The sequence below is a fragment of the Lactuca virosa genome, chromosome 4 (genome assembly GCF_052849685.1).
Source record: "Lactuca virosa cultivar CGN04683 chromosome 4, Lactuca_virosa_CGN04683_v6, whole genome shotgun sequence".
Taxonomy (NCBI): Eukaryota; Viridiplantae; Streptophyta; class Magnoliopsida; order Asterales; family Asteraceae; genus Lactuca; species Lactuca virosa.
Window position 1 is genome coordinate 23,911,473 of NC_136429.1, and position 18,446 is coordinate 23,929,918.

An 18,446-nucleotide genomic window follows, 5' to 3' on the forward strand; every position below is an offset into this window, starting at 1 on the left:
TATTCTTCTCCTTCGTAGCTTCCATTTATTGATGCTCTTCCTCATTTTACACTACATTAAAACAAATTCATTAAAACGATTATATTAATATAAAACAAAAGACCAAGAAACTAACAATTCTAAGGAGGAAAGGTAATGGCATGTCACCTAATGCCCTTTTTCAAGAGAGATCGAATGGAAAAAAAAATCTAGGGCTTTGTATTTTGATGTAAAAAAAAATAGAACAATCAGCAACACCCAACACAGGAGATTTGGAGGATAAAACTTGTTAGAAGGAGATCTGAAAAATAAAACCAACAAGCCTTCAAAAAAAAAGATCAAATTAGAAATATTATAAACTTTAATTAAGAGATAAGAGAAAATGATAAACTTGGTCCCTATGGTACATTATTCTTTCTAAGTTTTGGTTGAAGGGTAAAATGGTCATTATCAAGTTTTGACGGCTAGACTAATATCTTCCACTCTTGATGTCAAACTAATGTCAATATCAAAATTCTTATGAAAACATTAATCATTCTTTGGGTATAATTTTTTCCATGCGATTGATTATTTATCATTTACTCATGCTAATTTAGGATAATTTTAATTAGTTTAAGGCAGTGAAAGAAAAACTAACCTTAAAAAGCAATTGAAGACCAAGACTTTTCATTTGTACAGTTCTAATAATCTAGTCTGTAAAAGAAAAACAGAATGATTTCAATTGCATACAAATGTTTCTACCTTTGTTGAATAATTATTACTTGTAATTTTTATTCAGAAAACACAAAAACAACATAAATTTAATTAAAGGGAGAATTGATAATAGAAGTTACTTACGATGTGAATAAAGTAAGAGTATGAGTATTGTTATCAGAGCTCGTCAGAAACCACGAACCATCCGACCCACCTATAGAAACAACATTCATCACCACAAGCAACGCACAAACAATGAGCATTGAACTTAAGAATAGATGACAATTTTACCATTTAACGCCCTTGAGGAAGTTATTAGGATTTTGAGACAATGCACACAAAAATTAGCATATGCAAACATCATTGTTGGTTATTATGTTAATCAAGAACCACAATCATGGTTTTTACCATGAAGTAATATATATATGGTAACAAATATGCAGTTGGGTCATTTAGCAATAATAATGCCATTAACAAATATGCAGTTGGGTGAGTGCTGTAATTAGCTGAAATATTGCTCATACGTCCCTTAGTACATGTTCATAAATATGCAAAATTTCAAAATTAAAACTCAACACAGATGCAATTGTGAGAAAGCAAAATAGATACGGAGAATAAGGGACATAGGAAATTGTAAATTGTAAAATAAATACAGAGAATAAGGGAGAAGGGTAACGTAACTGGAAAAATAGTTATTAATGTAAAAAAATTGATCAAACTTGCCTTCTTAGTTCATCTTGTAGCAAATAAAACTTGTTATAGTTCGTTTATTCAATTTTATTGATTTAAGCACTCTATTTTTATCTCAAACATCATACCCTGAATCAATCAATTTATGAAGCAATTCAAACGGGACTTCGGATGTATCCTATTAATCCATACAATGAAATTTTAGCACCATTTAAGATGGTCCCTATGTAATAAAAAAAATTAGATAAATACTCCATCTGTAACAAAAATTACAGAAATGGTTCAACATCACTCTTTATACCATCCTACTTTCCCTTGCTTCAACCGTTGGACATTTTTTGAATGTAAGACTCTTTATAGCATTATTTTTTTAGCATGTATAAAACAATTTTTCAAGTGGTAGCTATAATGCTATAATTTTCAAGTGGCAGCAAAAGAGTCTTTATAACATCCTACTTTGCCTTGCTTCCACTGTTGAAAATTATAACCAATTTGCCAACCTGTTTCAAACTGCTCAAATTTATAACCATTTCATCCAGTTACCTATTTTTTGTTGAGATCATTTTGTAAAAGGAAAAAATACAAATAAGAACATCGTACTTTATAAAGAAATAACACCAAAAAAATGTTGGATACATAACAACCTACTTTATTTCCACCGAATATGGTTTAAAAGCAGAGTTCAAGGCTGCCAATGCTGAAGCACTTTAAGTTGGTCCACCACCCTCTATCCGTGTCACAATTAAAAAAATTTAAACCTTTTTATATTTATGCCCATTACGGTATATATAATTCTTAAATGTCATAAATGTGATAGAAATAATTCATGAATAGCTAAATGCAAGAATAACAACTTATTTCAATTATTTGTTTATTTACCAACTTGCATTTATAGTATGATATTTTAATGAACACATTAAAGAAAGTACTTTGATAATTTTTTATTTTTCAAAGTAGTATGTTGTATAGGATCTACCACATTGCCCAAAGATTTCGACATTTTCCGCCCATGTACATTGCGAATCATGGGATGTAAATAAACCTAAAGAATAGTTTAATATCATGCATTATTTGTTTGTCAATATATCACTATCATTATCATCTGAACTTAAATAATCACAAATCATCTTCACCTATGACTCATATACCATGTATATGTAACTCGCTAGCTACTAATTTGCGCCTAGCACATAACATAGTTCACGAATGACAACTGAACCTAGGTAAGGTGAAAGATACAATAGCATATGGATCAGACCGTTATATCCAACCACTGGGAGGAGTTGATGTGATATGGCTGTTAGATATTCAAAATTGATTCAACAACATATAGACTTATTATAGAACCAGAGTGTGATAACAACAAAAGCAAAAAAAAAAAAAAAAAAAAGCGAACAGGAAACTGACCTGTACTGTACTGGCAGCAACAACTTCTTCTCTTCTTCATTGAGCCGGATTTTCTCTTATTCAAAATTTTGTTCGACACTCTGCACAGTTGACTCTGGGATTGTGTGTGGATAGAGAGCAAGCTTCATTGGTTTCAGATGGAATTGGAAAAGTTATTTGCAAGACAGGAGTTTGTTTTTACACAAATTTGGTGAAGTTGGCTCCTTGAATCTTGAATCTCTTTCAATAATACATCTCTCCCATGTCAAAGAAGCTCCTAAAACATTCCAATTCATCATGTGCACTTTTTAGCAGCCAAACGGTCTGTTTGACCATGGGAAGCATGGTAGCTTCTGAAATATTATTTGCAAGGGCATTTTGGGAAGCAATCAATGTTGAGGAAGTCCTCAAACTTTTCATGCTGCTACTAATAACTTGGAGTTGGAGACCTGATACTTCAGATGGTAGTATTGTTAGACTTGAACCTTCATAACATGTGTTATCTAATGAAGGGTGGAGAATATAGGATTGATATGCAAATATAGGAATACAAATACGTAACCGTGTTTGACCAATACCTGGTCAAGTATGATGTCAGCAAATAATCCAAGGGTGGAGAATATAGGATTGATATGCAAATAACGGTCCCGATTGTTTTAGGTTGGAATTTAAGGTTCTCTTTTAATAATATTTAGAAATATGAAAAGTCAACAACTAAAAAATGGCTAAAAAATTTATTGGTACTCTGGTCCTTACGTTTTGTTTTTGAGAATCAAAACCCAGTAATTACAGAAAGGGACCTTGTAGTTTAAATAACATGTCATTTTTTCTAAATCAAAGTATTACTAATACAACGTTTCTTTCGTGAATTAAAACCATTGTTACATATATAGCCCCTGCAGTTTGGGAATTTGCCTACTTTTAGTTTTTACAATAAAATCTGTTAACATTTGCATTTCAGCCCTTGCAGTTTCGGTATACTTCTACCCAATTTATTTAATAAATACATTATTGATTATTTTCTTAGAAAAATATACAGTTTAATATATTTTTAGCATTATAACTAAAATATTAGTTGGTCGAACGAGACATACGAATAGTCGAACCTCATACCATGAACTCATAGGAAGTTTTCTCGGATGTTGCCTTAGAAAATTTGTTGTTGGAATATAGGGTGCAGGTTAGCAGCTTCGGTTAGAATTTGTCGGTTACGATGTGAGTTTTTCGTGTTCTGTGGTTGCTCGCACATAAATGTTTATCATGTTGTTTTTATTTATTTATTTATTGACAATATGTTTTATGATAAGTATGGTTGTGCGTAAATGTTATTTTGGAATTGTTGTCTACTGTGTGTGTATGTTTTTTTTGGGTGACATGTTTAGTGGGAACGAGTGGGGTGTTTAATCGCCGTGAGCATGACGGATGTATGTGATCGGCGGGGATGAGAATTGAGAATCATACTCATTTCCTTGGATATTTAAAATACTTGAGTACAATGGATGATGAGTTGTCTCAAGGAGAAGGGAAATGAACATTTGGTTCTTTCTCTGGATAATTAATCGTTCCCCTAAATTATGTCATCGGGTGATATGTTTGTTGTATGATTTATTGAAGATATATGATAAAACTATTTGTTTTTGTTAAGTGATGGACATGTATGTGCAACACGAACTCACTAGGCCTTAGGCTTACCCATTTAGAAACTTTAAATGTGCGCAACCCAGGAAACTATTTAGCAAGTGGCAGTAAGAAGGCAAGGAGAATGATTTTACAACAAGACGATAAAGGAGTTCCGCAAAGACGTAACACCCGAAGTTCTTCAATTGAAGATTTTATTTTATTTTATTTTGCTTCCGCTGTAGGTTAGTCTATACGTAAGTTTAGAATTGATCATGGGAGATGTTGGAACGATTATTTGTCATTTAAATCGATAGTTGAAAATCGGGGTGTTACACATTAGCCTTCGCATATTGTTTATTAGAAAACCACAAACGTAAAAAAATATGTGCGTCCTCATCTTGGTGCAGATGTAGATCAGAATCATCTAACCTCTTTAAACATCTTCTAACTTAAAAAAACACTTTTTTTGTTGTACACTTAAATAAAAATTACTAATCGTAAAGCATTAAAAACGACTAAAATGATTAATATTTTTTGTTCAATGATTTTTTTGTAATATATTCTCATTTTAACTGCAACAAAATACAATAAATATTAAATATGTTAAGTAATTCATACCATTTTACTGTGATTTTTGATATCAGTGAACAAGTGATTAAATATCTATAGAAAAATTATTATATAAACTCTTTTTCGGACGCAATGAACTATATAAACTCCACTAGTCAATTTACTCATGATAAATAATACAAAACCAATTATAATTCAATGTTGTTTACAAAGATCAAAGGAGTTACCACTAAAATCAATTTACCAATATCCATACAAAATAAATGAAATACGTGTGTTTCCTAAAATCAAACAATCTACAAATCAATTTATAAGCCTGTAAAATATTAATTCCTGAATCAAACTATTTAAAATAATTTTTCAAAAATCAAACTACTTACAATTCAAACAATTAGATACACTCAAAGTCTCAAACATTCCAAGAATTCTAAAAAGAAAAATCATAAAAGAATAGAACCGCATCTAGGGCGTGTTCGGCACGGAGCTTTTAGGAGCGTTTGACAAAACGCTCCGTTTTGAACAGAAAGTCTTATTTGGCACCACAAGCTTCTAGCGTTTAGTTTAAGCAAAACGCTCCAAATCCAAATGCTACTTTATGTAGCGTTTAACAAAACGCTACAAGCTACCCGCTACCAGCTAATTTTGCCGAACACGTCCCTAGTAATGATAAAACTTCAACTATTATAAAAGATGTGTATAATAATATAATGCATATAAGATTCAAACAAGATGAAAACAAAAATACCATATAATTGACCAAGATGTCAAAAAGAACCCCATTTTTCACAAGATTAAACCATCATCACCAAGTTTCTCTCATGATGCATATATCAAGAACCAAACGGTAGAAAATCATTTTATGTTCTTCTGTCTTATTCATATAGTAAAATCGTCGATCGTAAACTGTTAACATTTGAAATTACATCCTATATACGACGCAATGCACGAGTTTACTTCTACTAAGGTTTTCATTTAGCATTTATCTTGTTTTGTCATAAACGTTTAAAACTCATCAAATCAGAAAAAGACACGTGTTTTTGGACAGATAGCACGCCACGAATAGTTTATTTTGACATGTGTTGCATTACTTTGATTTTAATACTTCATGCACAAAGGTTCCTTTTTAATGTATTGCACAACTGTCCAAACTTTTTTTAATTACTGGTCCCAATCACATTTCACGTTTTTGTTTTCAAACATGGAAATCTTCATCCGAATGCAAGTGGATTCAGGTTTTGGAAATCAAATCATTAATCTATTTTATTAAATTATAAAAAAATTTCATTAAAGATATTATATTTTTAACTTATTATCTGAAAAATTATTGTACTAATTTCGTTTTCGCTAAAATTATTATATTTTATAAGAAAAGTTCCAACAATAAACAATGATAATTATAGCCCATTAGTAGTCACTATTAAATATCAAACACAAATTTGTCAGTAAACAGTAAAAAATTTAAATATACTTTTATAAAATAATGTACCATTTAAAGTTTATGATAATTATTATCAGTTAAAAAAATCAAATCATAATAATTCTATCAATCATTTTCCAGACGGTTTTCTTCGAAAAAGGATGGATCCTATTTGAAAAAAAAAAAATCAACATTTTTTTTTGCGCATGACCACTTGTGAATATCCAAGTTTATCGGGGAAGTTTTTCAAAAAAAGAAATCATCTATTTGAAGTTCTTTGTGTTTGAAATATTCAAACATTGCAAAAGAAATCTAAAGATTGTATTTTTGACCTATAAAATTAACAAAAATTAGGATTTCTCATCATTTTTCAGACGATTTCTCGGATTGATTTCAAGATTTTGCAAAGGTGATAAACCACTTTTTTTTGCATGTCAATTAAGCTTTCTTTCACTTTTTCGCGGATAACAGATATTTACAGAGGAAGTAATCTACCCAAAATCATGGTTATTTTAGTGATTAGACTAATTTTTTATTGAATCCTAGAAAATTGTGGATAGATTTATCTTTTGTCAAAAATAAAATAAAATAAATAAATAACAATATCGCGAGATGCAGTTATTTTGTAATAAATTTAGGGTAGATGATTATTGTGATTATTGTATGCTACGAGGTTTTTCTAATCAATTTAATTGATACCTATTAACCTTTTATAAAATATACAATTTTGTAGCTTTTGTTAGATTTAAATACATGTGATATGACTGTAAAAAGAAATTAACCGGCCCGCAATTCCAGTGACGGGTCTCGTTGGCAACTGACAGATGATTGGTTGTTTTTTTTATTGGGCGTGAGTTTTACGTTTTAAAATGGCGCGCACGTGAATTGTTACCGGCGTAGCCAGTCATCCGACCTGCTCATTGCTCCTTCAGTAATCTCGTATGTCGTTGACTTAAGTATTTTCTTTTATACAAGTTTTAGTAACTTTCTTGTTTGTAAAATTTATCAAAATATGCATATTGTAATAATCAAAAGAATATTGGTTTTATTTTATCATTAAATCTTCAAGATTTTACAGTAAATTTTGAATGGTTTTATTTTATCATCAGGGCCGGCCCATGGGCCAGGGCAAGCTAGGCGACCACCCCGGGCCCCCAAATGCCAAAGGGCCCCCTTTTTTTTCTTCTTATATTGGATTTGATGGTGTTATCCCATTGTTTTTAAGCCTAATGGATTGGCCCAATAGTCCAACACTGATCGCGTGCCAAAAGAAGGCGACGCAAGCGAGATTACCTAGCGTGCGTGAGTTGTCAATTTCCTATTTTCAAGGCTCATCAACACTGATAGATTACAGTAATCGATTTCTATGGAAACTCCAAACGCCATCGATTCCACTTCTCCAACCAATGGTTAGTTCTTCACTTGTTTTAATTGTTATTGGATTTTTTAATGTTCTTATTTTATTTCTGAGTTCCATTTCTTCTTATGTTTCCCATTTTGATTCTTATTCACCTGACGATTTCTTATTCATCCCTTCTTATTTCTGATCTTTTATATCTTCAATAGCATCGCTACACGGATGCACCAAATGAGAGGCATTAGGATTTCTTTTGAATTTGAACCTGTAGAATCGAGAGTCACTAATATTTCTTTCTGAATTGGAAGTTCGATAATTGAGAGTCGTAGACGCAATTGGTTTATGAATCTGAATTTTTGTAAGTTTAAAGCTTCTTGAAATTTCTTATTCTTCTAAATCTGATTTTGCCTTTCTGAATTTCTTGTTTTTTCTTACACTTTCATACGAATTTCTATTTCCTACACTATGTAATTTGCCTTGGTTTTTTGTTGCTATAAAATGTCATATCTTCAAAACGTATGGGGAACTGTTGGATAATCTTTGATTTTAATGGATTTGTTGTTGTATAATAATCATTGAACCTTGTTATTTCAGGTTTTCTCCCCAAAGTTCAATGATTTTTTGGTGATGTAAGTGAGATTTTAATTGATGTTATCTGCACGGCAGCACATTGCTCAAGTTATCTCTATTGTTCATTCAAAGGGTTTTAAGTGCTTCTTGGTTGCTGATGTACAATAAAGTACATGACCATTTGAATCTATTGGCAAGGGCAATCATGGAAAAATAAGTATTTTTTAAATTGTTACTGCCTTCTTCGTTCATACTTTATGAAGTTAAATTGTTATCCACTCGTTGCAAAGGGTAAAAATGGAAAAATAATTATTTTTTTCTTGGTTGTAGCAGCTGACTTGCAAAGTATTTTTTTATTCATTTGGTTGATCATATTCCTCATTTTTGTTTTGATTTAGAGCTTCAGTTTTAGACATTTTTTTTACAAAAGTAAAAAGTCATCATAAATCTTTATTGGTATTTTTGTATACACTTATTAATTTATTATAGTAAAAAACAAATATGTCGTGAAAGTCATTTTAATCTCTGTGTAAACCGAACCAAACAACCTCAAACCGAATTAATCAAAACCGATTACACCATATTATTTGGTTTTGTTTACGTGTTAAAATTAAAAAAAAAATTATTAAACCAATTTGAATAAACTAAAAACGAATTAAACCGACCAAGTAACACCCTTACAGGGCCTAAATTTTTATTTTGCCCCAGGCCTCAAATGGGCTTGGAACGGCCCTGTTTATCATTAAATCTTCATCTGACATGTTTTTTTTTTACGCGTTCGGTCCCTGTCTGATAAAAAAAAACTATTTTGGTTTTCATCAGAGACCAAACATGCAACGCGCAAGTTACCCAAACCATAGAGACTATCCGTGTAATTTACTCTATATTTTATATTAGATATTCCGCTACCCTTAATGAAGTTACTTATGTGATTTTATTGTTAAATACTGTAAAATAAATAAAAATCATAATATAATAGATATTGGAATTTTTCTGTAACAATAATATATTCCCCAGGTGCAAAAAAGGTAAAAGGACCTTGCCACTACAGTTATAAATAAAAAATTATGATTAGTTTTAAAAGGATAATAAAGAAAATGTTATAGTATTTATTTAGGGAAGTGATATAAACATGCTATTTTCTATTTAATGTAATCAACGGCTGCGATATTTTTCCATAGAACAAGCAGGACTAAAAAACCCTCTCCCTCTCACTCTAAATTTCGCTGCACTTCCAAATCTCTCTCTCTCTCTCTCTCATATCTTTTCTTTTCTTTTTTTAAACTTGTGAAGATATTTTTGGGTTTTAAATCTTGGAATTTGAGGTGAAAATGGAGAGGGATTTCATGGGTTTGAATTCTAAGGAAGAAGCCATTGAAGCAGGTACATCTTTCCAGTAATATTCATTTTTACTTTTACTATTTGTGGTTTATCAAAGTATTAAAGCTTCAGTTTTCATGGGGTTTTTATTTTCTTAAAATATCATGTTATACGTTTGTTTATTGGGATTTTGGTGGTTTAATTCATGATGGGTTTTTTTATAAAAAATCAAGTTTTGACCTATTGTTTGATAATTTTTAATCTTTATTGCTTGTAACTCTTGAAATATTAATTAGTCGGGGTAACTGGGTTTATGGTGCTTATGAGTGATTTCATAAAGCTATTCCATGTGTTGACTTAATTCTGAACCTTTTAATTGTTAGTATTTTGGATATAACAAGAAGTATGTTCGCTAATGGAGTTTGAAGGTTTATTTTTTAATTTACATGATTCAGAACTTCAGAAATGCCTTCATCAAAACAAGTTTGAATTTTTTCTTTTTTATTTTTTCTTTTTTGAAAGTTCTATTTTTCTAAATTCTTTTCTTCTCTCAAAGCTTTGTTTTTTTTTTTAAATAATGTAAAATTGTTATTGCGATTTTCTGTGCGTATTTGTTTAAGTTACTACTTTTAGATTGATTTTAACAATTAAAAATTATATCCAATTAGTATCATTTACTTAAAAACTTATAGGTGATAGTAGGCGGACTGGAAATCATTCTGGTGTACAAGTACAACAACGTAGTCCGGTTCAGTTAACCATCTTTTACAAGGGTACTGTGAACGTGTACGATGATATGTCCCCTGAAAAGGTTCAATCACTTAAAATCAATTTATTTCTTGTTACTAATTTTAAATATTTCAACCAAAACAAAACCCTAAAAATCTTTTCATTTGTCTATAGGCACAAGCCATAATGTTATTAGCCGGAAACGGGGTCCACGTGAGTCAACCAATGACCACCGCCCCCTCGAGCCCAGTGTCGATCAATCCATCGACTGGCACAAGCTCAAGGGCAGCAATGGATGCTACAAAAGCCATGAGCTCGCTTCGACGAGTCATGCAGTCAGGTATTTAAATCAAAGTTATTTGTAGTCGGTAGTCTTACACTGACATTAACATCAACACTGACAGTGACACTGACTTTGTCCATGCAGCGGTTCCCCAGATGAGGGGAGCATCTTTGGCTCGGTTTCTTGAGAAGCGAAAGGAAAGGTATGGTACGAATTGTGTATTTTGTTTGCTTAATTGATTGATTGTTTGACCTCAAAAGTCAAATATTGGAAAAACTAATGACTTTTTTTTTTTTTTTTGTATATGTTTATACTTTTTTTATATAGAGTAATGGCTTCAGCACCTTATAACCTTGGTAAAAGTACGTTACCTGGATCAAGTAGCAGAATGAATAAAGATGATAACAAGTAAACAATACATATTTTTTGGAGTTATTAAGAGCATGTTTTTAAGCTCGATCCTGTTCCTCTTCCCAGTAGAAACAATCAACAATCTCTCTCATTGTAACTGTATGTTGTAAAGCTTCAGGTGTTTACAAGGACAGATTTTATGTTTTCAATTCTATTTTGTAGTTTATATGTGTAATAAAAGGAAAGTTTCAACATTTACTAAACGATATAAATTTTTTTGGCGGTTTAACTGTTTATACTAACTTGTTACCTTTTATATTATTTCTGTTAATATAAAAACTTCAGTTATCTCAAAAACATTACTCAGTACATCTATACAGACTATATATATATATATATATATATATATATATATATATATATATATATTCAGAAAGCATGTAATGTAAGTAAAAGAGAAGTAAAACCTGAAACTTGAAGATGGATTTTTGAGAAGAATTTACATAATATCAGTTTTTAAGTGAGAAAGAAGATGCTGCAAATCTGAACGCAAGTTCTCAATGGCTCTTCCACATAAACCCAATACATCTGCTTTTGGTTTAGAATTCGTCTGTACAGGTCCCCCCTCCCCTTCATAATGCACCACATGCTGACTGTGATAAAAGTTATAAATAAATAAATAAAATCAGAGTTTTATAAATTTGTTACACAGATAAGAAATATAGTATAAGAAGTTACTCATTTGATTGATTATATGATTAAATAAGTGTATTCTTACAGGAAGTCTATAAGATCAGTTATATCTGATGCTTCAACAGGAATTGATGGCTGCTGACTATTCTTCCCAAACACATCCACCATCATGCTCAAAAGCAGTTCCAAAGTCTGGAAATTTAATTAAAAAACATAACGACTCAAAATAGCAACCTACTTTCATTTATTTGTTTATTTGTTTAAAACATAATGAGTCCAAAATCAAAGTAGAATGTTTTAATAAGAAAAAGTTTGAAAGTAGAATACCTTAACAAACAGAGTGTGAGCATTTGCTAATCTTGGCAACAAAGGACCAATTATACGAAAAGTTATTTTTAGCACTCCAACAGAAGAAACAGGTCTTAATTGGTTCACAAGAAGATGTGTTTTCTCCAGCCATTCATGTGGAAGATTACTGAAGAACGCATGAAGCAATGCCACCATATTTCCTATCATTATTACACAGTAAAAAGACTAAATCACCCCATGAAGGATTCAAACGAAACCAAAATTTTGTAAAACCTACCAAGGGCAGTTGAGGTATTTTCTTGACATGCCCATGTTGGATCCAACAAAACATAGCCATAACCATTGCAATGCCACGAACTCTCCTTAATCACATGTGCCACCTCAGCAAAAAGCGGTGTATGAAACTCAACAGGAAGCTGAGCCAAGAGAAGCCCACATGCTTGAATCATCAAACAAGATGATTGATTAAATTTTGGTTGAAAGTGGGAGGAAATAATAATCTGTACAAATGATGAGATAATTTGTGTTGGGGTTATGGGGAGAGATAGGATTTCTATAACTGCGGTTTCGAGAACAAGTTGCGTATGTGTCCCGGGATCTTGAATTTGATAGAATGGTTTTTGGTTTTGGGGTTTGAAAGTTGATTCTGATTGGTTAGTTTTATTAGATAAAGGTGGGATGACAATATTTACAAGATTTGTTAAAAGAGAAGTGAAGTACTCCAATGGTGGAGATATGTTGTTTGATGAATTCACATGTTGAGGAAATGACTCGGAGAATGGTGTCTGTAAAACATAAAAAGTAGTTATATGGTTAGTGAAACAGTAAGAAAAAAAAAAGTGAAAATATAATTTCCTTTTTTTTTTTTTTACCTTTTTTACGTCTAATATGCTTAGTATACGGAAAATGAGGTTTGGGGGAAGATGAGGGTGGAAATATGAAAGAATGTCACGAACAAATGTGAAATTTAAAGGGTAGAAATGAAGGAAAGATGAATGGAATTGAAGGACACGATCTGCTAAATCTGTAAGATTGTTTTCGATAAGTCTATAAATAATTAATGGGATTACAGGAAGTAAACGTGCTGCCATGTCATCAAAATATGTTGGTGACCTGCAAAAAATGTAACATAATGTTTATAAATGTAACATAATGTCTATAATTTAGACTAACTAACAATTAACTCATGGTTTTTTACTAACAGAAAAGGACAAAAAATGTGTCTTTACATCACCTTTCCTTCCATGACAAATGATTGCCAAGAGCTTTCTGTAATTCAGTACGATTAAATATTCCAGTTTGAAGCCAATGATCAGGGCTGCTTCCACAATTAGCAACATAAAAGTTTATTCTTTGTCGAAGCTCTTGTCTTTCAAGTAAATTAACCTTAAAAAAATACAATTAGTTATCTGAAATTAAAAATCATTAACAAATGTAAAATGATTTGAAAAGATTATACATCTTGAAGAGCATACCACAATAGGCAATGCATGGGGATCATCATCACGATCAATCAGTGCAAGAAGCAAAACATCTGGAGGCAGCAACTCGTGTTTCCAAATAAAATGTGCAAGATTTCCACACACATTTGATATTACATCCTACAAATTTGAAACCAAACTGAGACATTATATTATGACTATTAAAGGCCAATTAATTGGAAGAAAAAAAATCAAAAAGAATTATAAAACCTGCAAGGAATGTCCATGTTTTAGGTCCAAGTGAATATTACACAAAAGGACATCCACCAGAGTGTACACATTTGCAGTCACTTCCTCAGGAGAAAATTCTCCAAGCACACGTCCCTGTAGTCAAAGGAGAGAGGTTTGACTTATAAATTATAATAAAAACAAAATGTTGGAAGAAAGTATAAAGTGGACAGCTGTTTTATTTTATTTTACCAGGTTTGCACTGTTAATATTCTCAGGGTGTCCACGCATTAGTACCCATGCACCAGCACATAGATATTGTTTATGTTGAGGAAAACTATGACTTATATAAGTCATGACATAAGTTGGATCATCTGGTGGTGATAGGAGCTGTGTACATTGATGGATAACAGTTGCTTCTGCCTGCAAAATTACAAAAATACCCTTATTACTATCTAAAGTTCCAAACACATCAATGATATCTTCATATAGCCAAATAGCAAGTAACCTGTTTCCATGCTTGGATTGCAAGGCCTCTCTTGTCCACCCTCCCAATCAAGGCCTCACGAAGGACACCTGGAAAGTAACATAAGGTCTTGTCTGACCATGTGTGTTGACTATCAGTCAATATCTGTTCCAACATTGTTGGAAGATATAGAAGGTGGTCCACGTCAGCAATTCCACGTGTTTTAATAATGATAGCAAGATTCGTTACAGCTACACGGTTCAATGTTTCGGTCAACTCAGAAGCTCCCTGCAAAAGATTTTTAAATGAAGGTGGTTTTTACTTTATATTACTGAAAAACGAAAAAATTATACTTGAAAAAGACAAATAAGCCCCTAGTACCTTCCCTTCCTTCCTCACAAAGAAAAATTCTCTCAATGACATAATGAGATTCATGCATAAGTTCTCAGCCAATCGAAACACTCGATGATCTCCACGTTTTCCTTTTAGTGTAGACAGAATTTTGATGATGTCATACATCAATGGCTTGCTCTTTCCTTGGTATCTATAATTGTACTAATAATATTAAATACAGAAAATTGGTAATAAAAAAAATGTTGTCGATATTGATAAAAGAAAGCATAAGTCTGAATCACCTGTACAATGAACATAAGCGGTAGTTGAGTATTTCAAGCACTAAAAGTGTGGCTGCAGGCTTTTTAAAAGTTTCAGGGTTCCTCTGAAGCAAATGCTGCAAAATTTAAGACAAATTTAAACAAAAATTGATATTTCAAGAAGCAATTAAAGAGAAGAACTTACACTTAAATGTGAACGAAACAACGAATGAGGGAAAATAAGAAGCAACCTACAATATGTTTCCACCATGGCAATACTAGGTGCATGCTGCAATAAAATGTCAAAAATTAAATATCAGAAAACATATGTTCAATTCAATCATAATCATGGTATGTTTGCAAAAAGTCATACAGATTAGATTACCTGTCCAAAAAACATAACATCTTCCATCTGTAAAGCCAGTTTCAGACACAAATTAATTGAAAATCCTGACATTAGTGACACTGGGACAGGATTAACCTCCCTCATGACTGTCATTTTCTCATTAGTCTGTATATTTTGACCTGGTAATTCTTCATGTCCAGCAGAAGTCAACCAAGTCAACACCATCTCACAAGCAGGATGTGCCATGGTGTTAGATACAACCCAAAACATCCCAATGGATCTGTCATCCAAATTCATATAATCCATCATATGATCCCCTGGAAGGAAAGGGCAAAATCGTCAGAAAAAAAAATCAGCCACATGGCAAAATGAAACTAGTGATATGTAACTTGTAGGTATACGATATGGTGTACCTTTACCTACTTGCCTCCACCATTCATCTATTTGCTTTCCTTTAAGAAGTTGGTTACTATTTAAATATTCTCTTGTTGATGAATTGAGTGACCATATTCGAAGGGTTTGACAACTGGTTATAAAGTCAAGAAGGGTATTTTGGGGATTATTAGGATCCGAGGGTCTGGCTTCTTTATGGAATGACAAAACTTTTTTGGTTGTTTCCACCTACAAATATAATATACTATACATGTTTAAGTATATGTTATGTATTTACTGACCAAGTGACCATCATTAAAGATTAAATTAGATAAAGAAAACAATTACTTTTCTTGAGTCTGTGCTTAAAGTGGTCATTACAAGCTCGATACGTATAATTTGTGCAAGCAACCATGTGACATGATTTGTCTTGAGAATTTCTTGATTATCTTCCTTGGTTATGCATAAAATTAACTTGTCCAAGAAATCAACAAAATCAATGCAACCACTTTTCATGAGAAGGAAAAAGATATCTGAATAGATAAGCCACTCCTGCCAACAATCCACATCTGCAACATTGAAAAGAGAAGTCAATTGCTTTTCTTGTTAAACTCCAACTCCAACATAATGTTGACCAAGTTATTTAAATAACTAAAAAAAGGATTTTTGGTCATTTATCACATTCTCAATTCCATAAGCTTAAAAAAGGGTTGTAGGTGCGATTTTGTTCATCTTTGAGCTTTGAAGATAAATTATTGAAGAATAGAAGATATAATCATATGAAGGTATAATCTTCTATTTACCTTATTGAAGGTTGGAAATGCAATTAGAGTTTAGATGGATTGTATTAGGAACCCGTATGCATGTCAAATCATGTCATGAGTTTATAAGCTTACCTGAATTTGTAAGCTTCAAGAGTTCAACAATCCTATCAATGGTTGCCTCACAAATCATGTCAGAACTAAAGACAGCACCTGCTAGTGATCCTTGTGGCTGTGCTCGGTGACAAGGTGCCACCAGAAGCACACGCCGCCACCAATCAGGTGATGGAGCATTACGAAGGGCGTGCCTAATACATCGCATAGCTCTCTCCCAATCAACACTTCCTCTCTGAATTGAAAAAGCAATATCCTACATACATACACATGATCATTCAAGATGTTCATTCTAGGATAATACATCATTTTCAATCTTGCTATGTCATTAAGACAAATGTTTGAAAAAACTCTAAAACTCTTAATCTGTTGTATCTCAAGGAACAGTTTCATACTCTACGTATAAGTGGAGGTACCAGAATATTAGATCATTGAAGTGTTCTTAATAATATCTTTTCAGAGGAAGATGTTTCACAATGAAAGATTTGGGAGAAGTTGCATATGCTTACCTCCCCATGCAATGGCTCTCCAAGAACACTTGGATATGTAATAGGTGAGTATCTTGGATGTGGGACTGATTCACCAATCATGTTAATTGCAGCTTGAGACAAAAGGCGTTGACTTCCAAATGTAGGGCAATGAAGATGTTGATCTAACATTAACATGTACATGGCCATCATACCTCGTCTCCTATGAACCTCCAAAATGAGTGTAAATAGTGATTTGTTATCAGGTAAGTTTTCTATAAACTGTAGTCCACTTCGCAATAGTTCATAGAAGGGGACGTGGCATTTCTTTTCATCAACCAACATCCAAACCACATCTAAACACTTTTGTAGCCATTCAGATAAGGCCTTATGATCCAAGTTTACCAGCCACTTCATCATGTGGCAGAAAATATCAGCATATGTACTTGGCTTTAAGTTGGCTTCCATGGCAAAAATAATTATCTCACAAGATAACTTACGCAGGCTGCTTATAGGGAAATCTTTTATTGATGATTTGACAGGAGACAAAGCTGTACAAGATGTTTCATTTGCTGATTGAGATGGAGATCCAATTCCATGAACTGAAATCAAAGATGACTCCGGATTTGGAGACTGAATATGAGACATTTCTGCAGATGTGACTGAAGAAAGAAGAGACGATAGAAAAGAATCCCAATATATATACCCAATACTGTACAAACTACGCAAAGCAAAAAGAAGAAACTCTGATCTTGGTGCATGACCACTACACTGGATAATCATAGATACAAACACAGACTCCAACACAGCACGCAGTTGTTCTTGACCCTGGAAAGATAAACCATAAACAACCACAGTTTATACAGTATAAGATAAATTAGATGCTAATGAAAATGCTTTCTGTAGTTAGAAACCTACAGGAAACTGACTCTGAAGTTGCTCAAAGTCTAAAAGAAACTGTCCATCGCACGGAGGAATGTGAATGTCTCTATTGAGGGCAATAACTCGCTTTTGTGTCTTGTTCCTGTAGTTGATTTTCATAAATAGTGAAAATTTATCACAAATCATCAATGTGCTACAATAAATTACTTCTAGCTTTATCGCAATCCTCTGTTCTTCAAAATGCAAACAAAAAACAGAAAGATGAGCGGTGTATTGACTTACGGAGGTTCTCGGATCGAATCGTCTGACTTATGGCGGCCATTTCTCTGCAAAGATTATAATTGATTGACAGACGAAAATCAAAATGCGTAGATGAAAGCATAGACGAGAACGTGAGAAAAAGACTATTCTAAAGCGAATGAACATTTTCCTTCGTGAATTGCGAAGTCGAACGGTCGTTTGATACTTTGATTTATAAAAAATAAAACGTACACCGAGATAGAGGTTGAATAGGTCGATGATGGCGGGTTTGGCCGGGTGAAACTGAATGGCTCTCGAAGGAGCAGACCGATGGTGGCTTTGATCACCCGTGTCCGACTGGTTTGGTGATTGAGCGGAGGTGGTGGTAGTTAACGGGATACCACCGCCGTTGCCGCCAACACTAGTTGTCGGAGTTCTGAACATTCTACTACCAATTAAAAACTATTGGACTACGTCGCCGTCGCCGTCGCCGTCGACATTCATTCCCACATTCGATTGCATCGAATTGGCAAAGGGTTTTGGATTTTCATTGGCGACTGTTGTAGTCTTCATCACGTCTCTATGGATT

General features: G+C 32.8%; 2 protein-coding genes and 1 long non-coding RNA gene across 4 annotated transcripts; 2 read left to right on the plus strand and 1 right to left on the minus strand.

Moving 5' to 3' along the window:
* The first annotated feature begins 7,468 nt into the window (after window positions 1–7,468).
* On the plus strand, window positions 7,469–8,566 carry LOC145103706 (uncharacterized). The gene is made up of 3 exons (XR_013706807.1): window positions 7,469–7,764; window positions 7,922–8,070; window positions 8,307–8,566. It is a non-coding gene; the product is annotated as an uncharacterized LOC145103706 (long non-coding RNA).
* Window positions 8,567–9,429: 863 nt separating this feature from the next.
* Window positions 9,430–11,254, plus strand: LOC145103705 (protein TIFY 6A-like). Of its 2 annotated transcripts, none has more exons than XM_079040990.1 (5): window positions 9,430–9,665; window positions 10,295–10,413; window positions 10,506–10,671; window positions 10,759–10,821; window positions 10,942–11,254. In XM_079040990.1, the coding sequence occupies exons 1-5, from the start codon at window positions 9,614–9,616 to the stop codon at window positions 10,944–10,946; spliced, it is 405 nt and encodes a 134-aa protein (XP_078897116.1). In that variant the 5' UTR covers window positions 9,430–9,613; the 3' UTR covers window positions 10,947–11,254. The 2 variants fall into 2 exon arrangements, with proteins under 2 accessions (XP_078897116.1, XP_078897115.1); XM_079040989.1 differs by having other exon boundaries at window positions 9,432–9,665; window positions 10,759–10,816.
* Window positions 11,255–11,426: 172 nt separating this feature from the next.
* LOC145103704 (mediator of RNA polymerase II transcription subunit 23-like) lies at window positions 11,427–18,446 on the minus strand. Its single transcript, XM_079040988.1, has 21 exons — window positions 18,110–18,446; window positions 17,900–17,943; window positions 17,654–17,759; window positions 16,778–17,563; window positions 16,290–16,524; window positions 15,742–15,962; window positions 15,435–15,642; window positions 15,061–15,338; window positions 14,881–14,964; window positions 14,718–14,812; window positions 14,464–14,626; window positions 14,125–14,370; window positions 13,869–14,039; window positions 13,659–13,772; window positions 13,443–13,568; window positions 13,202–13,353; window positions 12,840–13,080; window positions 12,245–12,752; window positions 11,986–12,167; window positions 11,744–11,850; window positions 11,427–11,618 (listed from the first exon to the last, which is right to left on the minus strand). The coding sequence occupies exons 1-21, from the start codon at window positions 18,299–18,301 to the stop codon at window positions 11,465–11,467; spliced, it is 4,413 nt and encodes a 1,470-aa protein (XP_078897114.1). The 5' UTR covers window positions 18,302–18,446; the 3' UTR covers window positions 11,427–11,464.